Here is a 23,426-nt window from a genome sequence, read left to right as displayed (position 1 = left end):
GAGTCTCTATCTCTCCCTGTATTTAAGAATGGAGCAGATAAAAAGCTGATTACAACTCCTTTAGTCAGCTAAGATTGTTGGTGAGGCCACGGTTGTGAGGAGTGGGGGTAGGAGGAGTGGGGATGGTTTATTTATTTTTTATTTTAGTGGGGATGGTTTAAAGAGAACAAGGGATCTAAAAATTCTATGTGGAAGAAGATTGACTCTTTTTTTTCTTCATTTTAAATGCTCATGGACTATGTATTTATCTGGGATAAGAATAATAAAGGAAGAAATGTTCCCAAATAATCCTGACTTTTAATAGTAACAAACAATTCTAAAAGAAACAAAAAATACAACATTCTAATACAAATTTAGACAAACTCAAATTTAAGACTCAAAATACTCAGAATAACTGATCCATACTGCAAAAATGTGAAGATCAAGAAGAGTATTGCATCAGTATTAAATGTCCTGGTTTTTTGTTTTTTTTTTTTTTTGTATCTGTATTATGATTACGAGAATGTTCTAGTTCTTAGAGAATACACTAACATACCTCACAATAAAGGGTTACAATTTCTCCTATATATTTTCAAATGGTCCAGAAAAAATAAAATGCATATGTAGAGAGAATGCATCAAAACAAAGTTACAGGGCCTCCTTAGTGGTGCAAGGGGCACAGCACTGTGAAGCTAAATGCGGCCTCTGCAACATGAATTCCATCCCCAGCCCGCCAGCGAGCCCTCAACTGGCCAAGGAGCTATCCACATGGTACAGCAGAGCTCTCCTGCGGCAACCACTGCTCCCTTCAGCAGGGTATTTCAGACAGTCTACCTACCTGTTCTGGTCCCCACTCTGTCTCTGGTGAATTCTCCAACCCCCGCAGCTCTGGCCTATACCCAGTACCCCAGTTCTTGTGTGCATAAATAAATAAATCTTAAAAAATAATCAAAAACCCAGTTACAACTCCAAAAGGAATTAAAAAAATCCAACACCACTTAGTTTTTTCCTCCCAAACATTAGAACCCAACAACACCTAACACGTAGATTTTAAAGTGTCAGTTTGTACAAGGAATTCTAACTTAATGGCCATGTGCAATCACTTACACAGTGAAAATCCTGAGTGTTAGGGATGACCGTATTAAAGTAAACACAAAAGGGTCTGACTTCTGTATGTCAGCTATAAGACCTGAGAAATATAAACAGGAGTAACCTAAAATTGATAAGCTCTTAGTTCTGAGAGAAGATAAATGGAACATCAATATGAGGTCAGAATTAAAAACTATCTAAAGTGTGTCTGCTTTTGCAAATAGGTTTTACTGGAACACAAATGGACACATTTATTTCACGACATACTGCCCAGGGCTGTTTCTCAGAGTTGAGTAGCTGTGACTGAGTTCACGAGGCCCATAAAGACAGAAATATTTAATATTGGGCCCTTTACAGGAAAAGTTTTCTGATCCCTGCCACAGATGATAGCGATAAACTCCTGATCAGTCTGAGATTTTGAGACAGGTTTTCTTTTAATGGCCTTAGTGTCAAGTATAGTTTCCTTGCCATTTTATATTTCACCAGTAAGTAATTCCTAGGTTTTCTGAGTTAGGAGGGCAATGATCTAGCTTGAAGTTGGAAAGGGAATCTGTAAGTTTAAGTCACTGTTAAATATAGACCCTGAACCAACCATCCTGTTTTATTTTTTTTTTTTAAGACGTATTTATTCATGTATACAAGAACGGGGGTACAGGTCAGAGTGTGAGAATTCACCAGAGAAAGAGTGGGGAACACAACAGGAAGACAGACTGAAATACACTGCTGAGAAGAACAGCAAGTGAGATAGGAGAAGTCTGCTGTGCCATGTGGGTAGCTCCCTGGCCAGCCGGGGATTGAACTCGAGCTGTAGTAGCTGCAGACAGCTTCACAGTGCTGCGACTTAACCCCTTGTGCCACCAAGGAGGGCCCACAACCATCCTGTTTTAGACCTACCCTTTCAGAATTGCTTGGAAAGTTCAATTCCAGAGATTTCTAGTGGTTTAAACTTTTTCAATTCTGCTAAGTCAGTTACCATTTGTTTCCCTACTTTCAAGCTTCCAAAATTGAAATGATACTGTCCCTTCTGATCCTGTTCTCATGGGTCTCTGTAGTTTTTACCTTTTAAAAATGAACCCATCTACTACTTTACTGGAGTTCTGGGAGAATAAGGTAAAAATGTAAAGTAAATCCACTTAACTTTGCCAGTAGGTTCTTGAAAACTGTGGCTCTAAACCTTATGATGAAACTGATTTTACCATAGACTACTTGATATAAACAAGAGTTAAGTCCCTATGGTATATTTCTATTCACAATATAACCTGAGTTCTTTAAAAAACCCAAAACATTTCTAAAATTAAACAACCATTTCCATCCATCCATCCATTCATTCATTTTCCAACCAGTTTACTCCAGTTCAGGGTCCAGGTGACCAGAGTCTATCCCAGCATCTCAGGGTACAAGGACATCTTTCCATCCAGGGCACACTAACACCCATAATCATTAAAACTGGGATAACTGAGCCAGACCAATGAACCTAACATGTACATCTCTGGAATGTGGGAGAAATCCCTCATATCCAAAGAAAATCCATAGACATACGGAAAACAAGTAAACTCCACACGCACAGTGGCCCCTACCAGGAACTGATTTTTCCCCCTCAATATGAAGCAATGTTGTATGAAGATGCTATCTGTGGACCTGCCAGATTTAATCTGGCATCTTTAACCTAGCATTAATTTAATTTTTAAAAAAAGATTTATTTATTTTTATACAAGAAGCGGGGTACAGGCCAGATACGCGGGAGGGTGAGAGGATTCACCAGAGCCACAGTGGGGAGCAGAACAGGCAGATCTACTGAAATACACTGCTGAGGGGAGCAGTGGGTGAGACAGGAGAGGCCTGCTGCGCCATGTGGGTCACCTCCCTGGCCGGCCAGGGATCAAAATCATGCTGCAGTGGCTGGCGATAGCTTGATAGCACTGTCTTTAATCCCTGCACCACAAGGGAGGCCCTCTAGCATTAATTTTAAGACAATCTTATTGCTGTTTGAGAGAACAATTTTATTTTATTTTATTTTATTTTTTTTTTTTTAAGATTTTTTTTTTTAATAGAGGCATGTTTTTATTTATTTATTTGTTTGGGTTTTTTTTTGTTTATGCATGCACTGGGTACAGTCAGAAGCACGGGAGGGTGAAAGAATTCACCAGAGCCAGAGCGGGGAGCAGAGCAGGCAGAAGGACCGAAGCACACTGCTGAGGGGAGCAGCGGGCGGCAGGAGAGGTCTGCGCGCCATGTGGGACCCTCCTCCGGTGGCCGGGGAGCAGCCGGGGATAGAACCGGCGCCACAGAGGCCGCGGGCAGCTTCGCAACCCAGCGCTCTACTGCTGCGCCACCTGGGAGGCCCGAGAGAACAATTTTAAAGATAACTTTTTTAACTATTAAAGGTCCAAATTTCTGCACATATCAAGTAATCTAAACTATAATGTTTTTAGTATCCAGATTCACTTCAATAATTTGTGAAAAGCAATTTATGAAATGAAATGCTTACTACAGACCTGATTTTTAACAAAATGATATATTCTATACAAAAATCACAAAAATTAATTCTCTTCAATGTATAAAAGCTCCTGAACTTTTATTGTAGTATTACTCATCTTGGAGAAAACAAGAATAACCTAGTATAGGGCCTCCCCGGTGGCACAGCAGTTGAGCGCTGGGTTGCGAAGCTGCCCGCAGCCTCTGCAGCGCCGGTTCAATCCCTGGCTGCTCCCCGGCCACCGGAGGAAGGTCCCACATGGCGCGCAGAGCTCTCCTGCCTCCCACTGCTCCCCTCAGCAGTGTACCTTGGTCCTTCTGCCTGTTCTGCTCCCCGCTCTGGCTCTGGTGAATTCTCTCACCCTCCTGCGCTTCTGACTGTACCCAGTGCTTGTATAAACAAATAAATTTTAAAAAAAAAGAAGAAAAGAGAAATGTGCATTTTAAAAAGATGAAAGCAATGATAAAAGAAATAGATCGGTATCTATAGGTAAATTCCTTTGTTCTTTTATTGTGGGCAAGGTAAAGATTTCAGTAAAGGAGCTGTACAAAGCAAAGGTCCAAGGGAATCTAATGCATCGTGAAAACTGGCTATTTGCCTTTGCTGCACCTGTACCTCAGTTTTGTTCTTTTATTTTGGTACTAGAATTTAAAGTGAAATGTCAACAAATAGTTCCCGGAACTCAGCAGGATTCAACTAGATTTAGTCTCGATTTTTTATTATTAAACTCAATTTTTAGATAGTAAATATCATCATTCCAACTACGTGATCCTAATCAAGGAGAACAAGGATGGGCAACTTCTATAAAGGTCAGTATCTGAGGTTTTGCAGGCCATATGAACTCTGTTGCAAGCACTCAACTCCTCTTAGCAACCTGTGATTGAGTTTTCTCTTAGGTTATGAAAACTATATGAGGCCCCTTAAACATTCATCTTCTTCTTTTTTTTTTTTTTTAAGATTTATTTATTTATTTATACAAGCACTGGGTACAGTCAGAAGAGCAGGAGGGTGAGAGAATTCACCAGAGCCAGAGCGGGGAGCAGAGCAGGCAGAAGGACTCAGGTACACTGCTGAGGGGAGGAGCAGGAGGCAGGAGAGGTCTGCGTGCCATGCGGGACCCTCCTCCAGTGGCCGGGGAGCAGCCGGGGATCGAACTGGTGCTGCGGAGGCTGCGGGCAGTTTCGCAACCCAGCGCTCAACCACTGCGCCACCAGGGAGGCCCACATTCATCTTCTTGACAATAAGATAGGCAATAAAAACTATGAAGCTCCGGCGTCCCTGGTGACGCAAGGGGTTAAGACACAACCTATGGAGCTGACCGCAGCCACTGCAGCACCTGAGTTTGACCCCAGGCCAGGGAGCAACCCACATGGCACAGCAGACCTCTCCTGACAGTGGGTGCACTGCTCCCCTCAGCAGTGTATTTCAGTATATCTGCTTGTTCTGTTCCCTACTCTGTCTCTGGTGAATCCTCTCACCCCCATACCCTGGCTTGTACCCCACTTCTTGCATGCATAGATAGATAAATCTTTAAAAAAAAAAAAAACCTATGAGGCTATAAGAGACAATCTGTACTATAGTTCAATGAACTTCTCTGGAACTCTTTGTTTTTGAGGCCGATAAATCAGATTTGATCTAACTTGGCACAAGAATCAGAAACTAAATGCAAATGAATTACCCTTTTACAGTATCTTTCAAAATTATTTGTAGCTAATATGAAAGATTCACCAAAGATTATTTCAAATAAAATTAAGAAACAGGATTCCTCACAAATATAAACATCATAGAAAATTTTAAATGGAGGAAGTATAATTTTGCCAACATTAATTATAGTAAAAAGAGACCATTCAAATTTTATTAAATTAGTCCCAACCCCATTAAGGGAACCTTTGCCAACATGAACTAAGTAGCAAAATAAACTTAGTCTCCACTCTTTGCATATGAAAAGATAAAGATATATTTCATCTGAATTGACAATTCAAGAAACAAGATATTTCTGAAGGCATGAGCAGCAGGTAGAAAGTTGAGGTCTTTCTTGAAGGGAGGGAGAATGAATATCTGGTTCATTGTTGTATCTCTGGCATATTAACTAAGAATATAAGCTCAAAAAAAATTTTTTTAAAGATTTATTTATTTATGCATACAAGAAATGGGGTATAGACCAGAGGTGCAGGGGGGTGAGAGGATTTACCAGAGACAGAGTAGGGAACAAAACAGGCAGACCGACTGAAATAAACTGCTGAGGGGAGCAGTGGGTGAGACAGGCAGCGCCATGTGGGTAGCTCCCTGGCTGGGGATCAAATTCATGCTATAGTGGCATGATAGTGCTAAGACTTTAATCCCTGTGCCACCAGAGGGGCTCATAAATTTTATGAATTTCTCAACAAACCTCCCTAAAGAATTAAGTAGGGTTTCTGTTTATTTTATAATTAGAAGTTTAAATATAGAGAACAAATGAATCACAGTCATATGAGTTACTATATAGAAGCTAAACAAATCCATTCTTTTTTTTCTTAAAAGATTTATTTATTTATACAAGAACCGGGGTATAGGTCAGATTCACAGGAGGGTGAGAAGATTCACTGGAGACAGAGCAGGGAGCAGAACAGGCAGACTAAATAAATACACTGCTTGAGGGGAGCAGCAGGTGAGACAGGAGAGGTCTGCTTGCCATGTGGGACCCTCGCCAGCCGGCCAGGATCGAACCAGCACTGTAGAGGCCGCAGACAGCTTCACAACACAGTGCTCAACCGCCTGAGCCACCAGGGGAGACCCTAAACAAATCCATTCTTTTTTTTTTTTTAAAGCATATTCTTTTTTTTATGAATTCCCTCTTAGGAATCTTTTTTTTTTTTTAATATTTATTTATTTATTTATTTATACAAGTACTGGGTACAGTTAGAAGCGTGGGAGGGTGAGAGAATTCACCAGAGCCACAGCGGAGAGCAGAACAGGCAGAGTGAGGAGGTACACTGCTGAGGGAAGCAGCCGGTGGCACGAGAGGTCTGCGCGCCATGTGGGACCCTCACCCGGCGGCCGGGGATGGAACCGGCGCTGCAGAGGCTGCGGGCAGCCTCGCAACCCAGCGCTCAACCGCTGAGCCACTGGGGAAGCCCAACAAATCCATTCTTAAGAAACTTATTCAGAGAAGCAGGAATGATTCTGGTATTTCAAAATTCAATGTGTAACTTTATAATAATTTAAATTTCACAGAATACAGTCTACCTGTTTAGATAAGCATTTCTATTTTACCTTTCCTGGGATGAAGCAACAGAGGTTGGAATCCACATACTTCATGAAAGTCATGTTTAGTAGTGATAGCCTTGTTTCAACTGCAGCAAGGATATCTGCATGACGAGCTAATGAATGATTTCTCCTTTCTGACTCTCTCCTATAATAAAAAAAGCAATCATTAAAGAAGTACTGTGTACTACAATGCAATCAAAATGCTTTAATGAAACAGTCTAACAATTACATTTAATTCAGAAATCTACAATTGAGTCATAACTAAACACTAATGATAAATGAGTCACTATGTCCAAAAACTTGCCAAGAACTGGTACTCATTTTGATAAAATATTTGGGGGAAAAAATGTACTTTTTTTTTTATACCAAGTCGTTGGAAACAAAGAAATCAGATAAAGAATCACATACAGACAAGCAACTATAATACAGTATGGGACATTTTGTGTGTTTTTACTTAATAGTTCTTCAGGTTTATCCATATTGTAGCACGTCAGTACTTATTCCTTCCTTCTGTCAAATAACCTTATATTGATATACTATAAGATTAGATGTACTCTGGATTTCCATTTTTTTGGCTATGATGAATAACGCTACTGAATAATGCACTTAGAAGTTTTTATGTGGACATATTTTTATGCCAGGTCATATGGTAATTCTATGCTTAACTTTTTGAGGAACAAACTATTTTCTAAAGTGGGTACACCATTTTACAATTTTCCCAGTAACAAAGGAAGGTTCCAATTTGTCCATATTCTTCCCAACCTTTTTTATTTTAGCTTTCCTAATGGGTTTTGAAAAGTGGTATCCCACAATGTTCTGATTTGTAATGTCCTAATTTCTAATGATGTTGAACATCTTTGGTGAGCTTGTTGGCCTTTAATGTATCTTTTTCAAAGAAATGTCCATTCAATCATTTGCCCATTTTTAAATTTGGTTGTCTTTTTAATGTTGAGTTGTAAGAGTTCCTAATACTATCTAGAACAAATCTCTCATCAGTGATATTTTGAGAGCTGAAAATGTTTTCTCCTATTCTGTCGATCATCTTTTAATTTTCTTTTTTTTTAAATTTATTTATGCGTATAAGAGCTGGGGTAGGCCAGAGGTGTGGGGGGTGAGAGGATTCACCAGAGACAGTGTGTGGAGCATAACAGGCAGATCTACTGAAATACACTGTGAGGGGAGCAGCGGTTGAGACAGGAGAGCCCTGCTGCACATATGGGTAGCTCCCTGACTGGGGATCGAATTCATGCTACAGTGGCTGCCAATTAGCTTCATAGTGCTGAGACTGAACCCCCTGCACCATCAAGGAGGCCACTCTTTTCATTTTCTTAATGGTGTCTTTGAGTCACAAAAGTTTTCAATATTGCTTAAGTCTGGTTGGTCTACATTGTTCTCTTTAGTTACTTAGGTTTTTGGTATCACACCTAAGAAACCATCGCCTAATCCAAGTTCATGAACGCTTAAGTTTTCTTGTACATGTTTTATGGTATAGCACTGACACTCTTATGTCTATGATTGATTTTGAATTATTTTTTGTATAGTATGAGGAAGATGTCTGACTTCATTTTTTTCCTATATATACACACAGGTGTCACAGCATCATTTGTGGAAAACATTATTCTTTCACTATTGAATTGTCTTGGCATCCTTGTTCAAAAGCAATTGACTAAAAATGTAGGAATTTATTTCTAGACTCTCAATTCCATTGATCTCTATGTTTATACTTGCACCAGTACTACACTGTTTCGATCAGAGTAGCTTTGTGTTAAAATTTTAAACTGGAATGTGGAACCCCCCAAATCTGGTCTTCATTTATCTAGACTTTTGTTTATTCTGAGTCTTTTGTATTTCTAGAGGAATTAAAAATTCAGTACATCAATTTCTGCAAAAAAGATAGCTAGGATTTTGAAAGGGATCACACTGAAGGAACGAATAGATCAATTTGGAGACTGTTACCATCTGTACAGTAAGGAATTACCTATAAGCATCGAATGTGTAATTGTTATTAATTTTTTTAACAATGTTTTGTAGATTTCAGCACACAAGTCTTATACTACTTCTATTATATTTGTCACAAGGTATTTTTTTTCTTTTTGATGGTAAATAGAACTGTCTTTCTAACTTCATTTTTAGATAGTTTATTGCTATTGTATACAATTACACAACTGACTTGTATATCAATTTTGTATCTTCTATTGTTGCTAAACTGGTTTATTGCTCTAACAATTAATTATTATAGTCATTATATACAAGGTTCACATACATACAAGATCATGTCACCTGTGAAAAGAATATTTTATTTTTTTCTTCTCAATCTGGATGTCTTTTATTTTATTTTCTTGTCTAACTGCCATGGCTAGAACTTCCAGTAAAATGTTGAACAGCTATGGTGAGAAAGGACAAACCACAGCAAAAGTCACTTATAATGATCCCTGTGCCTTTTGCTATAAAACCTTGGAAATCATTAAACCTCCAGACTTAAAAAATAAATACACAAAACCACCAATTATAAATCATTACCACTGCTAACCATAACACACCTTGGAAGTTGTGCTTTAACTTGTTTCTGACATAGATTATGGTACCTCTCCACTTTTAGAAATCCCTGATTCAACATTCTCTGGCAGACCAAGTCCATTCTTTTACAAACCTATTAGGGAAAGAAAAGGAGAAAGAATTTTTAAAAAGTAACAACCAAATTATCATCCATTAATTTTGATCATAATTAAAGATGGAAAACTCTTTGTGCTAATATTGTCCCCCGGTTTGCTGTCTGAATTTTTCAATCACTATACATGGGTGAATTGCTCATTATAATTCTTGCACTACTGCATTAAGAAATTAGTATTATGCATAGGCAAGAAATACTTGACTCCTTTACTTCAGATATTTGTTAAATGTTCTGAATATATTCCAATTATTAAGATCAGGTAACATCCTGAAGATCAGTACAAGAACATAGTCAAAAGTTTTTAATGTTTGAAACAAAATTCTTGGGCCAAAATGTTTATTCAAGCTTGAGTCTAACTTCTCACAAGGTTTCTAAGATCTATACCCAGAATGAGAATTTTTATTTATTTCTTCTTGTAATTTTTTTTGTTTGTTTTTAAATAAAGCTTTATTGTAGGTGATAGCACACACTTAAGAGTGAGTGCAGGCAGATTCAGAGGATAGTCCCTTCTTCTAGGGATTTGAGATAACTATGGAGAGTTCATGATGGCCAGGGTCCTATACTAGATAGTTATACCCTCCAAAATATTTTAAAACATGTAGCTGAAGCAACTGTTCTGGAACTTGGTGTCTTTATACAGTAAAAACAGGATAAGAAGTCAACACCCATATTTATGTCCAATTTTTATGCACTGGGGTATGTGAGGATTCATCAGAGACAGAGTAAGGAGCAGAACAGGTGGATCTACTGAAACACATTGCTGAGGGGAGCAGCGGGCGAGACAAGAGGGGTCTGCTGCGCCATGTGGGTCACCTCACAGGTGGGCTGGGGAATGAACTTGCTGCAGTGGGCTGGCAAATAGCGTGATAGAGCTGTTGTTAACCTCTGCACCACCAGGGAAGCCCTTTTTATGCATTCTTGAGCAAGTTAACTACCATTTGAAAACTGAAATCAGGGCCTCCCCGGTGGCGCAGCGGTTGAGCGCTGGGTTGCGAAGCTGCCCGCGGCCTCTGCAGCGCTGGTTCGATCCCCGGCTGCTCCCCGGCCACAGGAGTAGGGTCCCACATGGCGTGCAGACCTCTCCTGCCGCCCACTGCTCCCCTCAGCAGTGTACTTCGGTCCTTCTGCCTGCTCTGCTCCCTGCTCTGGCTCTGGTGAATTCTCTCACCCTCCCGCGCTTCTGACTGTACCCAGTGCTTGTATGTATGTATGTATGTATGTATAAATAAATAAATAAATAAATGAAGAAAAGAGTATTTAAAAAAGAAAAGAAAACTGGAATCAGCCATTTGTAAAATGTGAATAGTATTTAACTCAAAGGGGTGTTATTAGAATTAAATGAAACAAAACACACTAAATAATAAAGTGTTACAGAAAAATTGCATTAATTTGAAAACTTTGCTTCATACCCTTAGTTGCTATATTTCCTCAATATCCCAGTTTCTTTAACTTTTTATTATTTTTTAAAGATTTATTTATGCACACAAGAGCTGAGGTGTAGGCCAGAGGTGTGGGGAGAGTGAGACGATTCACCAGAGACAGAGTGGGGAGCAGAACAGGCGGACTGACTGAAATACACTGCTGAGGAGAGCAGGGGACAAGAGAGGAGAGGTCTGCTGAACCATGGATTGAACTTGTGCTGCAGTAGCTGCCGATCCTGTAGTGACAGCAGGAATGGAATTTTTTTTTTTTAAAGATTTATTTATTTATGCATGCAAGAGACAGAGTAGGGAGCAGAACAGGCAGACTAACTGAAATATACTGCTGAAGGGAGCAGTGGGCGAGTCAGGAGAGGTCTGCTGCGCCATGTGGGTCACCTCCCTGGCCAGCCAGGGAATCGAACTCATGCTGCAGTGGCTGCGCACAACTTCATAGGTTGCATCTTAATCCCTTGCGCTACCAGGGAGGCCCCAGGAATGGAAATTAATGAGGGCTTAAATACTCTAACAGTAAATACTAGATACTTCCTAAATCACAGCATACCAAATTTAAGATATTAAGGAACACAGTTCTTTTCCATTTCAAATTAAATTAAAATATAAAGTTTAAATACTGTACTAAGAATAATGCTAATAAGTGGTATTTTAAATATGGTGGAATTTATTTCTAAGTTAGCAACATTTGCCCAGTGTCTAGAAAACACAAATTATATTTATATGCACAGATTTCATTAGCTATATCACATAGCTACTGAAAGAATGAGTAAAAATGCAAATAACATCTTATAACTATAATGAAAATATTTTGAATCTTACATACTTTCTGAAAAGGTCTTGATAACCCCTCTGGGATTCCTGGATCATACTTTGAGAAAAAGTACTCTAATCCTGAATAACTATGTTGCCATAAACAATGGTATTAAAGTTTATATGAGATAAAAAGAAACTTTTACTGTGTTACTGAAGGAATGTAAAGAAAGGGAGGAGGTTAAATTCTTATCTCTCATAGTAGAAAATCAACAGTAATATCAAATGAAAGAAAAACCCCCAAAGTCTTGAAAGTGGTACCTCTGGAGACTCAAAGTTGGGAGTTACAAAACTCTCAATTTTTACTTTTTGTCATTAAAACTATTTGTTGTGAGGCATCCTCTAAACATAACTTTGTAGAGTACGTCTTGCCTTTTTGGACTCTTTCATAATTTCTGAGATGAAATAGTGGAATTAAACTTATTGTGGTAATAATCTTACAATATATGTAAGTTAAATCATTATTATATACACTTTGTACTTACACAGCACAACATCACCTGTGTCTCAATAAAACTGGAATATGTTTGTAAGAAAAAAATTAAGGTTTACTATTACTAGTGGTAATAAGTTACTACTACTATCTAAATTATTTTATACTAGAATTTTGCTGCATTGAATCTAGCTAACTCCTGGGATATAGTTTTTAATAATTTAAAAATTCATCTGAATATATAAGTACTAACTAGGACAATTACTTACTAGATGATGAGCATGCGAATAAATAACGAGATCAGGTTAACCAAGGAAGACCTTGCATGCTACAAGATTTGAATTAGGCTTTAAAGGAAATGAGAGCAAAGACTGCTAAATTAGACGAGAGGATGTATGCAAAGGTACAAAGTCTGGAATTACCAGGGAGACTATTTCTGAAGATAGAGCAGATGCGTAGGCATCAATCAGATTTGTGAGGAATAAAATTTCCTGTTTTAAGTGGGACAGATAATAATGAGAAACAACTTTTTGGGAAAGATCTGGGATTGGCACAGTAGATGGGTCATTTTTGGCAGCAAGTATGTTAGGAATAAAGATATGGTTTTGGAAATTTCACAAGGAGATTGCTGACATCACTGTATATGATCCCCAAATAAAGAAGTGAAGGATAAGAAAATAAAGGCTTGTAGATGAATCTCCAACTGTCATTTATAGTTAGATGTTGTAAAAAGACCAGACAAAGACAAATTAGAAAAGCACCATAAAAGTCAAAAAGATTTTAAGCATTAGCTGGTATTATATAAGAAGAGCACTTTTTAATGTAATATTCTTCCTTTCATGAATGTTCAATAAGCACCGATTGACCAACAGTGCAAAAACAGAGAGAGAACAGATCAAGTATCTTTTGTTGATTCACACAGAAGCAAAGTGACCTCTGGAAAACAGAAATATACTCATTTCCCCTAAGGTAAGCAGTTTAAAGGTAAATGCTGACAATGTATGCTATCTTGCAATACAAAAGCATTCATTTAAGTAAAGTGTAGTAGCTCCAAATTAGTAGTTTCCCAAGGCTAAAGGGAAGAAAATTTATTTCAATGGTTAGTAAACAAAACATGTCAAAATACGCAATTTGGCAATTACTAGCAAATTGGCAAATTTGACAAATTATTAAGACAGTAAAATAAAATGCTGAAGTCTAATAAATCAACAAAGATGATGAACTTTGTCAAAAACAATGGAACATTTAGAAATTAGTAATAATATACACTATAAAAACAAAAGGAGTAAATCAGTCTACAATAAAGACATTTAGCCTAGATCCCTGTGACTTGCTGTTCTAGTGTGTGAATAGATGCGGTTTTCCTTAATTACTTCTGGACTTAAAATGCCATGTTTATTCTTATTATTTTCTAACTTTAGTGGTCAGGACTAAAGATTTTTCCTCATTTGTATTTGTTCAAAAATATTTTCCAATTTGTTGCGACACCAAGCTCCTTAACACAAGACATGTGTCATAAATTTATGAAGTCCATAATTTTCCTGTTAAACCTAATCTTTAATATGAAATCTTAGTTGATTTTAACACACATTTTTCATATTTTAGTATTTGACAGTGGAATGGTCTTACAATATGTATCTTACAGTTATAATTGGTAGCATTCCTTTCTCAGATGTCTTAGAGGCCTTGAACATACATGTTATCAATTTAATAAAAGTTCCTCTAGGAAAAAAAAAAGCCCTGCCATGATACAAGTTTATTAAGACATATTCTAATTTCAAAAACGTTAAAACATGAAACAGAATCAAAGAAATATTGTAATAGAGTGAAATTCTTTAAGTATACATTTGGTACTCTGTAGTTCTCAAATGTTTTTCTCCAATTAATTCAGAAGCTATCATCAAAGGTTGGCCCTAAAACGGAAATGAACTAAACACACCACAATCTATTCATTTCTTTTTACAGTGAGAAAAACCGAGATTTTTAAGAGATTGTATGATTTGTTCAAGGTCATCTAGTTATTCAGGTCTTCTAATTTCTCTATTTTTAAATTTAAAGATCTGTAGCTATTTAGCTCAAAATAATTATTCTCAGTTGATTAGATATTGTATGGTTCCACAAAAACTGCTGGCACCATCCTAAAAAGTAAAACTTTTTGAGGCAATATGGGAATTTATGGACATTAATGGGGGTCCATCCCAGGAGCTATTGGTAGATCAAAATCTTTCTACAATCCTTCCAAAATTCATGGGAAACAATTAGACAAATCTTCACTATTGAATATATGACAAACCATGTGGCTTGGATTCTTTAAAAAGTCCATGACAGGGCCTCCCCTGGTGGCGCAGCAGTTGAGTGCTGGGCTGCGAAGCTGCCTGCAGCCTCTGCAGCGCTGGTTCGATCCCCGGCCACCAGTGAGGGTCCCACATGGCATGACAGACCTCTCCTGCAGCGCCCGCTGCTCCCGCCTGTTCTGTTCCCTGCTCTGGCTCTGGTGACTTCTCTCACTCTCCCATGCTTCTGACTGCACCCAGTGCTTGTATAAATAAATAAATAAATCTTTAAAAAAAAAAAAAAAAAGTCAATGACATGAAAGAATAAAAATAGTGGTCGGATTATTCTAGAGTAAAAAGATTTATTAAATTCAAAACTCTTCTATTCCCCATCTCCAAAGCTATAAAGAAGATTTTGGGGGAAAACTGGGCAATCTCACCATAAAATGTAATGTTAAATCCATTGAAGTAAAAACACTGTAATTATGTGAAAGACACATATGTGAAATGTGAACAACAAATGAGCCACAACCATTTTGGTTCTTTTCTTGTTCATATGCTTTTTCAGGAAACACACCTTTACTTCCTTCACCTATTAAAAATATGAATACAAGCTGTCACTCCCTTTATAAGAACACATTAATCTTTTATAAACATTTTTTATCTAATTGATGTGATTGTTTAAGATATAATATTGTAGAGACAGAAATTTTTATTATTATCTGCAGATAGAAAAAAAAATTTAAAATTCCGAGTATCCCCCTTGGATTTCACTTTTATTTTTAGCTTGAGCAAAACAAGTAGGAAGAAAAATCTGTCCAAGATTTCTACAATGCATCCTGAAAGCAACACAGAAAGCCTTTCTACTATTCTGTTTTTGATTAATCAATTTTGATTCTCATAAGAGTTCTTATTTTAGTCACTCAGCTTCTTAAAATAGTCTTGAAGATGTTTAAGACATTCTGGGTGAACTAACATCTTTAAAATAAAAATTTTCCAAATCTTCTTTGTTGGAGTATATTAAGCACTGTTCAACAGTACTATAAAGTCTACAGAGATGGCTACATTTATTTCACAAGGGTATATATTTTCTACTACTTACTAAGAGAAGAGAACTATTTCACTTATTCAAGAAATACTGAGTACTTATATCACAGACTAAGGACATAAAGATTCATTGTGAAAGGATATGTCATCCTAATGGAGCTTACATTTATCAGGAAACAGGCACATCCAAAGATATTTCAAAATAATACGTTATGTACAATACTGATATAACGTGAACTTACGGTACAGATCTTTGCTAAGAGAGGGAAACAAAGAAGAGGTTGCAGGCACAAAAACCCATGTGTTTGGGAAACATCAGAGTGATGTTTATTTCAATCAATCTTAAGTGCAAGATGTTAGAAGGAGTTGGTTGGGAGAAATCTCTATCAGAAGTTATCCTGGGCCTCCCCTGTGGCGCAGTGGTTGAGCGCTGGGTTGCGAAGCTGCCCGCAGCCTCTGCAGCGCCGGTTCAATCCCCAGCTGCTCCCCGGCCACTGGAGGAGGGTCCCACATGGTGCGCAGACATCTCCTGCCGCCCGCTGCTCCCCTCTGCCTGCTCTGATCCCCGCTCTGGCTCTGGTGAATTCTCTCACCCTCCCACGCTTCTGACTGTACCCAGTGCTTGTATAAATAAATAAATAAACAAACAAACAAACAAATAAATAAATAAGTCTTCAAAAAAAAAAAAGAGTATCCTTCCTTTAAAAAAAAAAAAAAAAAAAAAGAAGTTATCCTTTGCTGCTAGTCTCAAAAATCATGATTTTTGAGATCAAACTGGATTCATATGCATAGGTCACCTTCAATACTGTAAGACTATACTACTCAATTTACCAGGGTACACAGGTTTATCTGGTTTCTTTCAGGAAATAGTGATGATGATAAGGAATGGAAGTTTTCTTTTTTAAAGCTTTTTTACTTGCCTGTCAACCAAAAGTTGTGAACTGTCAAAAACAGTTTCTTAAATTTGACTGGTCTGTAAATGAAAATGGTGGGAAGGAAGCGGGGAATCTGACACTAATCGAGGCCATCTAAATCTCCAAACTTCCAAATTCAATCTCATCTTAATCCCTCTCAGAACTCACATTTCTCCAATTACTTCATTATATTATACATAATTTTCTTCTGTTTTACAGAAAAAGTAGATAGAAACTCATTATCTTAAGGAAGCCTCTCCTGATTAAACCCTCCTGATTAACCTCAACATTCTTGTATGAACTACCTTTACATTTGTTATCCTGGTGCTTTGTAAGTGTGCTCACAGGAGATATGTACTTTTTTGTCTCAATGATGACATTATCGTCAGAGTTACTGCAGACTTGAATGGGCAGAAAAATTAATTATCACCAAAGTATAATTTTTTACCTACATAAAATCAATAACCTGATGAGCTGTGGGGGGGGGAGGGACAAAAACAAAAATCAGAACTACAAAGTATATGCCCCCGCTAATATGGCAATATTGAGCAATGGTTCTCAAAGTAGATCTGGGACACCCAAAGTTATTTTGAGGGTCCTCGAAGCTAAACCATATTCATAATATTACAGTATTATCTGCCATTTTCATTCATTCTCACAATATACAATAGTGGAATTTTCCAGAGGCAATGATGACATTGTTCTGACAGCTAATGGAATATGTACTATGTACTCTTGTGTTTTCCAGAATTTTCTAAGCTAACCTCTATGAGTTCTCAATAACTTTTAGGGGAGTAAAGGTGTCCCAAGGGAAAAAAATTAAGAACCAGCAATATGAGGAAGACGGCTTACACACTTAAAAAGAAAAAGTAATGGGGCCTCCCCTGGTGGGGCAACAGCTGAGTGCTGGGCTGTGAGGCTGTCCGCAGCTCTGCTGCGCCAGTTTGTTCCCCAGCCGCCAGTGAGGGTCCCACAAAAAAGAGGGGAGGGGAGGGGAGGGGAGGGGAGGGGAGAAGAGAAGAGAAGAGAAAAGAAAAGAAAAAGTAATGGTTTTTCATGCTCCATTTTTCTTTTTTTTTTTTGAGAACAGAAAAGCGGATTTATTGGAATATACTGCTGAGAGAGAGGCAGCAGGTGAGACTGCTGCACCTGTTCCATCTTTCTTACCAATCAACACTCTAAATGAATTTATCTGAAGAAAAAAACTCAACAGGAACCATAAATGGGTAACCAATTTAAGTTGTTAGAATGCTCTATAGAAACATCTGGGGATGAAAACACGCATTTATTTTATCGACCAGAAAATTTCATTGTAGATAAGAATTCTGAATTTTACCTTCAGTCAAATTTATGCCCAAAATTAGTAAGAAGGGCCTCCCTGGTGGCACAAAGGGTTACGTCTCAGCACTATGAAGCTATCAGCTGCCACTGCAGCAGCCAGGGGAGTTAACCCACATGCGCAGCAGACCTCTCCTGTCTCCCTGCTGCTCCCCTCAGCAGTGTATTTCAGTCAGTCCGCCTGTTCTGCTCCCCACTCTGTCTCTGGTGAATCCTCTCAGGCCCCCACCCCTGTACCTTTGGCCTACACCCCAGCTCTTGTATGTATACATAAATAAATCTTAAAAAAAAAAAATTAATAAGATTCCCAAAAAATGATAGGAACTAAAATTAGAGGGAAAATTTTATAGGACTGTGCTAAAATATCTATTTTTTATAAAGATTTATTTTTTATTAAAGATTTATTTTATTTATATACAAGCACTGGGTACAGTCAGAAGTGCAGGAGAGTGAGAGAATTCACCAGAGCCAGACCAGAGAGCAGAACAGGTGGACTGAAGAAATACACTGCTGAGGGGAGCAGCGGGCAGCAGGAAAGATCTACATGCCATGTGGGACCCTTGCCGGAGGCCGGGGATCAAACCAGCGCTGCAGAGGCTGCGGGCAGCTTCTCAGCCCAGCGCTCAACCGCTGCGCCACCGGGGAGGCCCCAAGATTTATTTATTTATGCATACAAGAACTAGGGTACAGGCCAGAGGTGTGTGTGGGGGCTGTGTGTGAAAGGATTCACCAGACACAGAGTGGGGAACAGAACAGGCAGACTGACTGAAACACACTGCTGAGGGGAGCAGCGGGAGAGTCAGGAGAGGTCTGCTGCAGAATGTGGGTCTCCTCCCTGGATGGGGATGGAACTTGTGCTTCAGTGGCTGCGGAGAGCTTCATAGGCTACATCTTAACCACTTGTGCCATCAGGGAGGCCCCTAAAATATCTTTTAAAAAGCCATCAGTGAGAATATTGTGCTTACAAGCCAGTTAGTCTTGATATGCTACCTAAAAAGGATAGGACCTCATTTCTTAGAAACTCACATTTCAGACTTTCATACCTGTCAAGAGCGCTTAGGGGAATCTAATGCTGCAGCAGCACAAATTTGTCTGATTTACTGAAAAACAACTCAAAGTACATGTTTTGTCATTTTAAAAGTTGGTTTCAGCTAAATAATTTTAAATTTTAAATTGGGGGAGTAAAATATTTAAAGAACTATTTTTGTGTAACCAGGATTTCCAGGACCTGGGTGCATTTTTGGAGCAGAAGTCAATGGCAGGAAAAAAAATTAATAAGGCATTTGGACAGTCCTTTGTAAATAGATGGATAGAAATTCAAATTTCAATTATTCATGGCAACAGAAAGCAAAGACTAAATTACACAAATAATAGCAATTTCAACTTGGAACAGAAATCTTTTAAAGAAAATAGAGGGCCTCCCTGTTGGCGCAGCGGGGTTGAGTGCAGCGCTATGAAGCTGTCCACAGCCTCTGCAGCGCCGGATTGATCCCCTCCAGCCAGGGTGATATCCACATAGCGCCACAGACCTCTCCTGTCTCACCCACTGCTCCCCTCACCAGTGTTTTCGGTCCCTCTGCTTGCTCTGCTCCCTACAGAACAGAGGAGTCTCTAGTGAGTCCTCTCACCCTCCCACGCCTCTGGCCTGTACCCTAGTTCTTGTATGCATAAATGGATAGATCTTTAAAAAAAAAAACAAAAACAGAGTAGCAAGTACATGGATTGTGCTAACAACAGAAGTTCTACTAAGTAAACTGGGAGGGGAAAAAAAATAAAAAACCAGAACAATTTATAAACAAGCTATCAGTCATGGAATAGGTGACATTTAGTTTTATGAATTCTATTCTTAATGATCACTTTCTCGCAAGCATATTCCAGTCTTAAATTCTTTTTTGAAAAATGCTTATAACAAAAGGAACTACTTAACTTACATGCTAGACAGCAGCATACCTTAAAGTTTTTGATTTTGGGCAAATGAATCTTTAGGTATAAATGATCACTTAAATTGGAAAGGCAAGTAATGCCTTTGGAACTGTCTCTAGACTGCCAATTTCATAAAAGGATCATTATTAAATTAATGCCTATACCTAGTGACAAGAAAGAACATTATCCTTATAATGTCACTTGAATACTATAACACTGGACCAATGAATCTAAAATAGACAATTCCAAATTTCCATACAAGATTATTCATTTAATCTATTGAAAAATTATATAAAAAGAAAGGAAATAGAAAATAGTTCTCTACTACTAAATGAGAAAAACATCTTTGGGACATAAAACTGGCTGCAGAATCTTTTGGGAGAGGGTTGGTGAGGCACTTCTTATGAAAAAAAAATTCGTTTGAAACTACAAATTTGTTACCTTAAAAGGCTAAAATAGATACCTGCTTCAAAATTAAGAATGCAGCTGAATATTTCACTTGAAAGAGATGTCATTTGTTAATAAATTGTGAGATGTGTTTTAATTGTCCCCCTCGGGTAGGTGGTTCCATATCCTCCCCTTTGAATGTTTTTAATTTTTACAAAAGAAATCAACTAACGAACAAAACCCCCAGTTTTCTTCAACACTTAAACAGTACTGTGACTATTCCAAGCTCTACAAAGCCATTGTCTGGCTGAAAGTTTCAATTCAATCAAATGTTAAGGCAATTTCCAGAAAACATGAACGTGTAGCATCAACCTTCATCCTTTGTAACAATTTGAAGGAATATTTAAGATTCTAGGTGAAATTTTAGGATTACATCTTTTGCAAACTCAGGGACAATCAACTGTGAAATATCACTTTTCAACTGAAGTTGTTTCCATCCTGAAGACTGGCATGTTTTGAGCTGCTATGTTGGGGGGTCAGGGGTGGGCTCAGGGGAGCGGGGAACCTGACCATCAGTTTGAATTAATATGTATAAGCTTTCTTTCAAAAAAAAAAAAAAAAAAAACCACATTACTTCCTGTACAAAAATGCAACCATAATAATTTCTAAACTAAAGATGCAAACCTAAAATATGACATATTATTAAGAAAAGTCAACACACTTGCACATTCAGAAATGTCTTTGTCCTCTTTAAAACAATCCCCACCACAGATTTGGTTTCTACACAGAATCGGTTTGCAATCACATCAAAATGTCCACCCCCTTCAATTTCCTTGCCACTGAAAAGACAAACTCAATGAAAGGGAGCAAAATACCTGATTCAACTAAGATATCCATCAAACCTTAGTCAAACCTCTGAAGTGAAGTAAAATTCACTATTTTTATAAATCATGACTGAGCTGTGATTTTAAGGTTTAAAGCCTCTCCTAAAGCTGGCGGTTGGGCGTAAATCACTAGTTAGAAAATGAATTGAAAGAGAGAAAATAAAACCAGTCACGGGGCAAGCTGCTTCGCTCGGGGTGGGAGTTCTCAGGGTGCGGCAAATTCAGGACGGTCATTTCTCACGGCTCTACTTTACTGGTCAGCCAGGGCGCCGAGGCTGAGCTCTGAGAACGCGTTTCAATTTCTTAGACCCTCGACCGCGTGTGTGAGGCTTGACCCCCCCACTTAATCTTCTCTAATAAGGAAACTTGGGTGGTTGGGGACAATGAGTTCTCCGCTGGTCAGGTCGCCACTCCGGCATTTTCCCTCCGACCCCGGCCGCGCTGGAAGGCGCGTACAAAGGCGAGCGACAGACCCTCGGCTCCGATCTCGGCGGGCGGAGGAGGAAGCCAGCTCCGCCACCTCCCCCGCTGCGCCCCCATTTCCGTGCGGGGGGCAAAAAGGCCCCCAAGGGAAGTTTCCTGTAGCAGTCGCCCCCAGAACTGAGCACGGGCGGACCGGGACGAGCCCTGCCGAGCGGCGCCCAGAGATACTTTGGGGCGGGAGGGGCGCGCGCAGGGTTCTGGCGCCGACGGTGCTCGCGGGGGCCCCCTCCCACCCCAGACCTCAGCCCAGGGGGGGGAAGGCGGGGAAGACAACGCGAGGGCCTCACCAGACGGAGCTGGCTAATTTCGTCGTAGGACATAAAGCTGAGGATGTTCTCGATGGCTACGATAGGCAGCGCCAACAGCGTGTTGTTTTGAGGCAGCTGGTCCGGAGCCAGCGCCGAGCTTGGGGGCGCCTGGGACCCCGGCTGCTGCGTCTGGGGCGGGGGCGGGGGAGGCAGCCGTTGGGTAGAGCCGATGGCCGAAAAGGAGCTGCTGTCGCCGGGGCCGCCGCCTCCTTCCTCAGCCATCCGCTCCTCCGACGCCGCCGCCATCTTGGGGGTTTGAGTCTTTCCACCCCCCTCCCTGCAAGGGGACTGGGGCGCTTCCGTTGCGTCATTTCCTCCTCTTGCTCCCCCGGGGAGGGGGCACCTGGAGAAGGGGGCGGAGCCTGTGGAGCGACTGGCGAAGAGAGACTCGTTCAAGTAGAACTGAGGAAGATCAATAAACTTCTGGAAAGGTCATCTTTGTAGGCCCTTTTTTTATATGTTTGGAAACTAAGTGAGGGTGAGGACACCCTGTCTATTAAAATTAAAATTAACTCCCCAGTTTTCTTATAAAGCTCCCTGGTAAAGGATGATAAACATAATGTTGTCTAGTAAATGTCAATAGAGCAATATAGTTAGAATGTTACCACTTTCAAGAATCATACTGATAATTGATTTTAACAAATAAAAAGGAAGTATTGATTAAAACTACCATATGGAAGAACCTTGAAAATATTTTGATAAATGAAAGAAGTCAGATTCCATTTACTTGAAGTTACTCAAATAGCCCAATCCATAGGGACAGAAAGCAGATTAGTGGGTTTCCAGAAACTGGAGTGAGTGGAGGAACAACTGCTGATGGAGGACTGTTTTTCTTTGGGGGGTGGGATGGAAATGTTTTTTAATTTGAGAATGTTGATGGTTGCATAACCTTGTGAATGTCCACTTTAAAATAGTGACTTTTATAATATGTGCATTGTATCTGCATTATGAAATTGATTTAGGCAAGAATCATCAAAATATGCCAAAAGTAGAAAGTTAAGGTATGATATAAAACTATACATACATAGTCTGAAAGTAACTCCCACAAATTAGTTTACAATAGAGAACTGTAGGGGATACCACCATAAGCAAATGATCAGTCAATATCATAAGTTACGGTAGATATGGATATCATGTGCCTCTTGATGTGATATACTGAAAGGACATGACCTAGTGTACAGCAAAATAAATAAATAAAACAACCCACACACACACAAAAAAATTACTTGTATTTGTGGTGGGAAAGTCAAGATAACTGCCCGCACAGTCTTCAAAAATATTGATATCAGGAAAGACAAAGACTAAGGATTTGTGCCAGATTAAACGAGACTAAAGAGACAAGACAACTAAAGGTAGTGGTGGGTGCAGTGGTGGTTAGCTTGCCTGAATTGGTATCATTTCCCCAATTGTTTGGCATATAAAGGATTGATCCTTTTATATAACATTGTTACAGATTATAAAATCCTTTAAAGTTACTTCTTTAGTTCTTCTGCTCTAGGGAGTTGTTTCGCATTCATTAAATGCATTATGCCTTAATGTTTCTGAGACATTTCATAGTTATAATATGCTTGTTTTATTTCCATTAATAGATTGTAATTCGTCTTTCTACATAGGGTATTTGATCTGAAATGAAATAATTTTCTACCTTGTTTTATTAAATTTAGATATTTTCTTGGTAGGTTGGATTGAAATCAAATTTCTGAAATAGGATCATGCTTAAATACACCTT

General features: G+C 39.0%; 1 protein-coding gene across 1 annotated transcript in view; it reads right to left on the bottom strand.

Annotated features, from left to right (window-relative positions):
- FBXO28 (F-box protein 28) overlaps positions 1–21,957 on the bottom strand; it is a 31,405-nt gene extending 9,448 nt beyond the window's left edge. Inside the window, exons 1-3 of the mRNA XM_037510168.2 lie at positions 21,677–21,957; positions 9,331–9,440; positions 6,797–6,935 (exon numbers count right to left, since the gene is read on the bottom strand). Of these exons, the coding sequence (XP_037366065.1) occupies positions 6,797–6,935; positions 9,331–9,440; positions 21,677–21,943 (516 nt within the window). The 5' untranslated portion in view covers positions 21,944–21,957. The remainder of the gene's footprint in view (positions 1–6,796; positions 6,936–9,330; positions 9,441–21,676) is intronic.
- Between the last annotated feature and the right edge of the window lie 1,469 nt (positions 21,958–23,426).

The sequence above is a fragment of the Talpa occidentalis genome, unplaced genomic scaffold (genome assembly GCF_014898055.3).
Source record: "Talpa occidentalis isolate TD23 unplaced genomic scaffold, MPIMG_talOcc4v2.1 talOcc4.14, whole genome shotgun sequence".
Lineage (NCBI taxonomy): Eukaryota > Metazoa > Chordata > Mammalia > Eulipotyphla > Talpidae > Talpa > Talpa occidentalis.
Note: the sequence above shows the minus strand (reverse complement) of the source record. Positions and strands in the feature narration are given on the sequence as shown.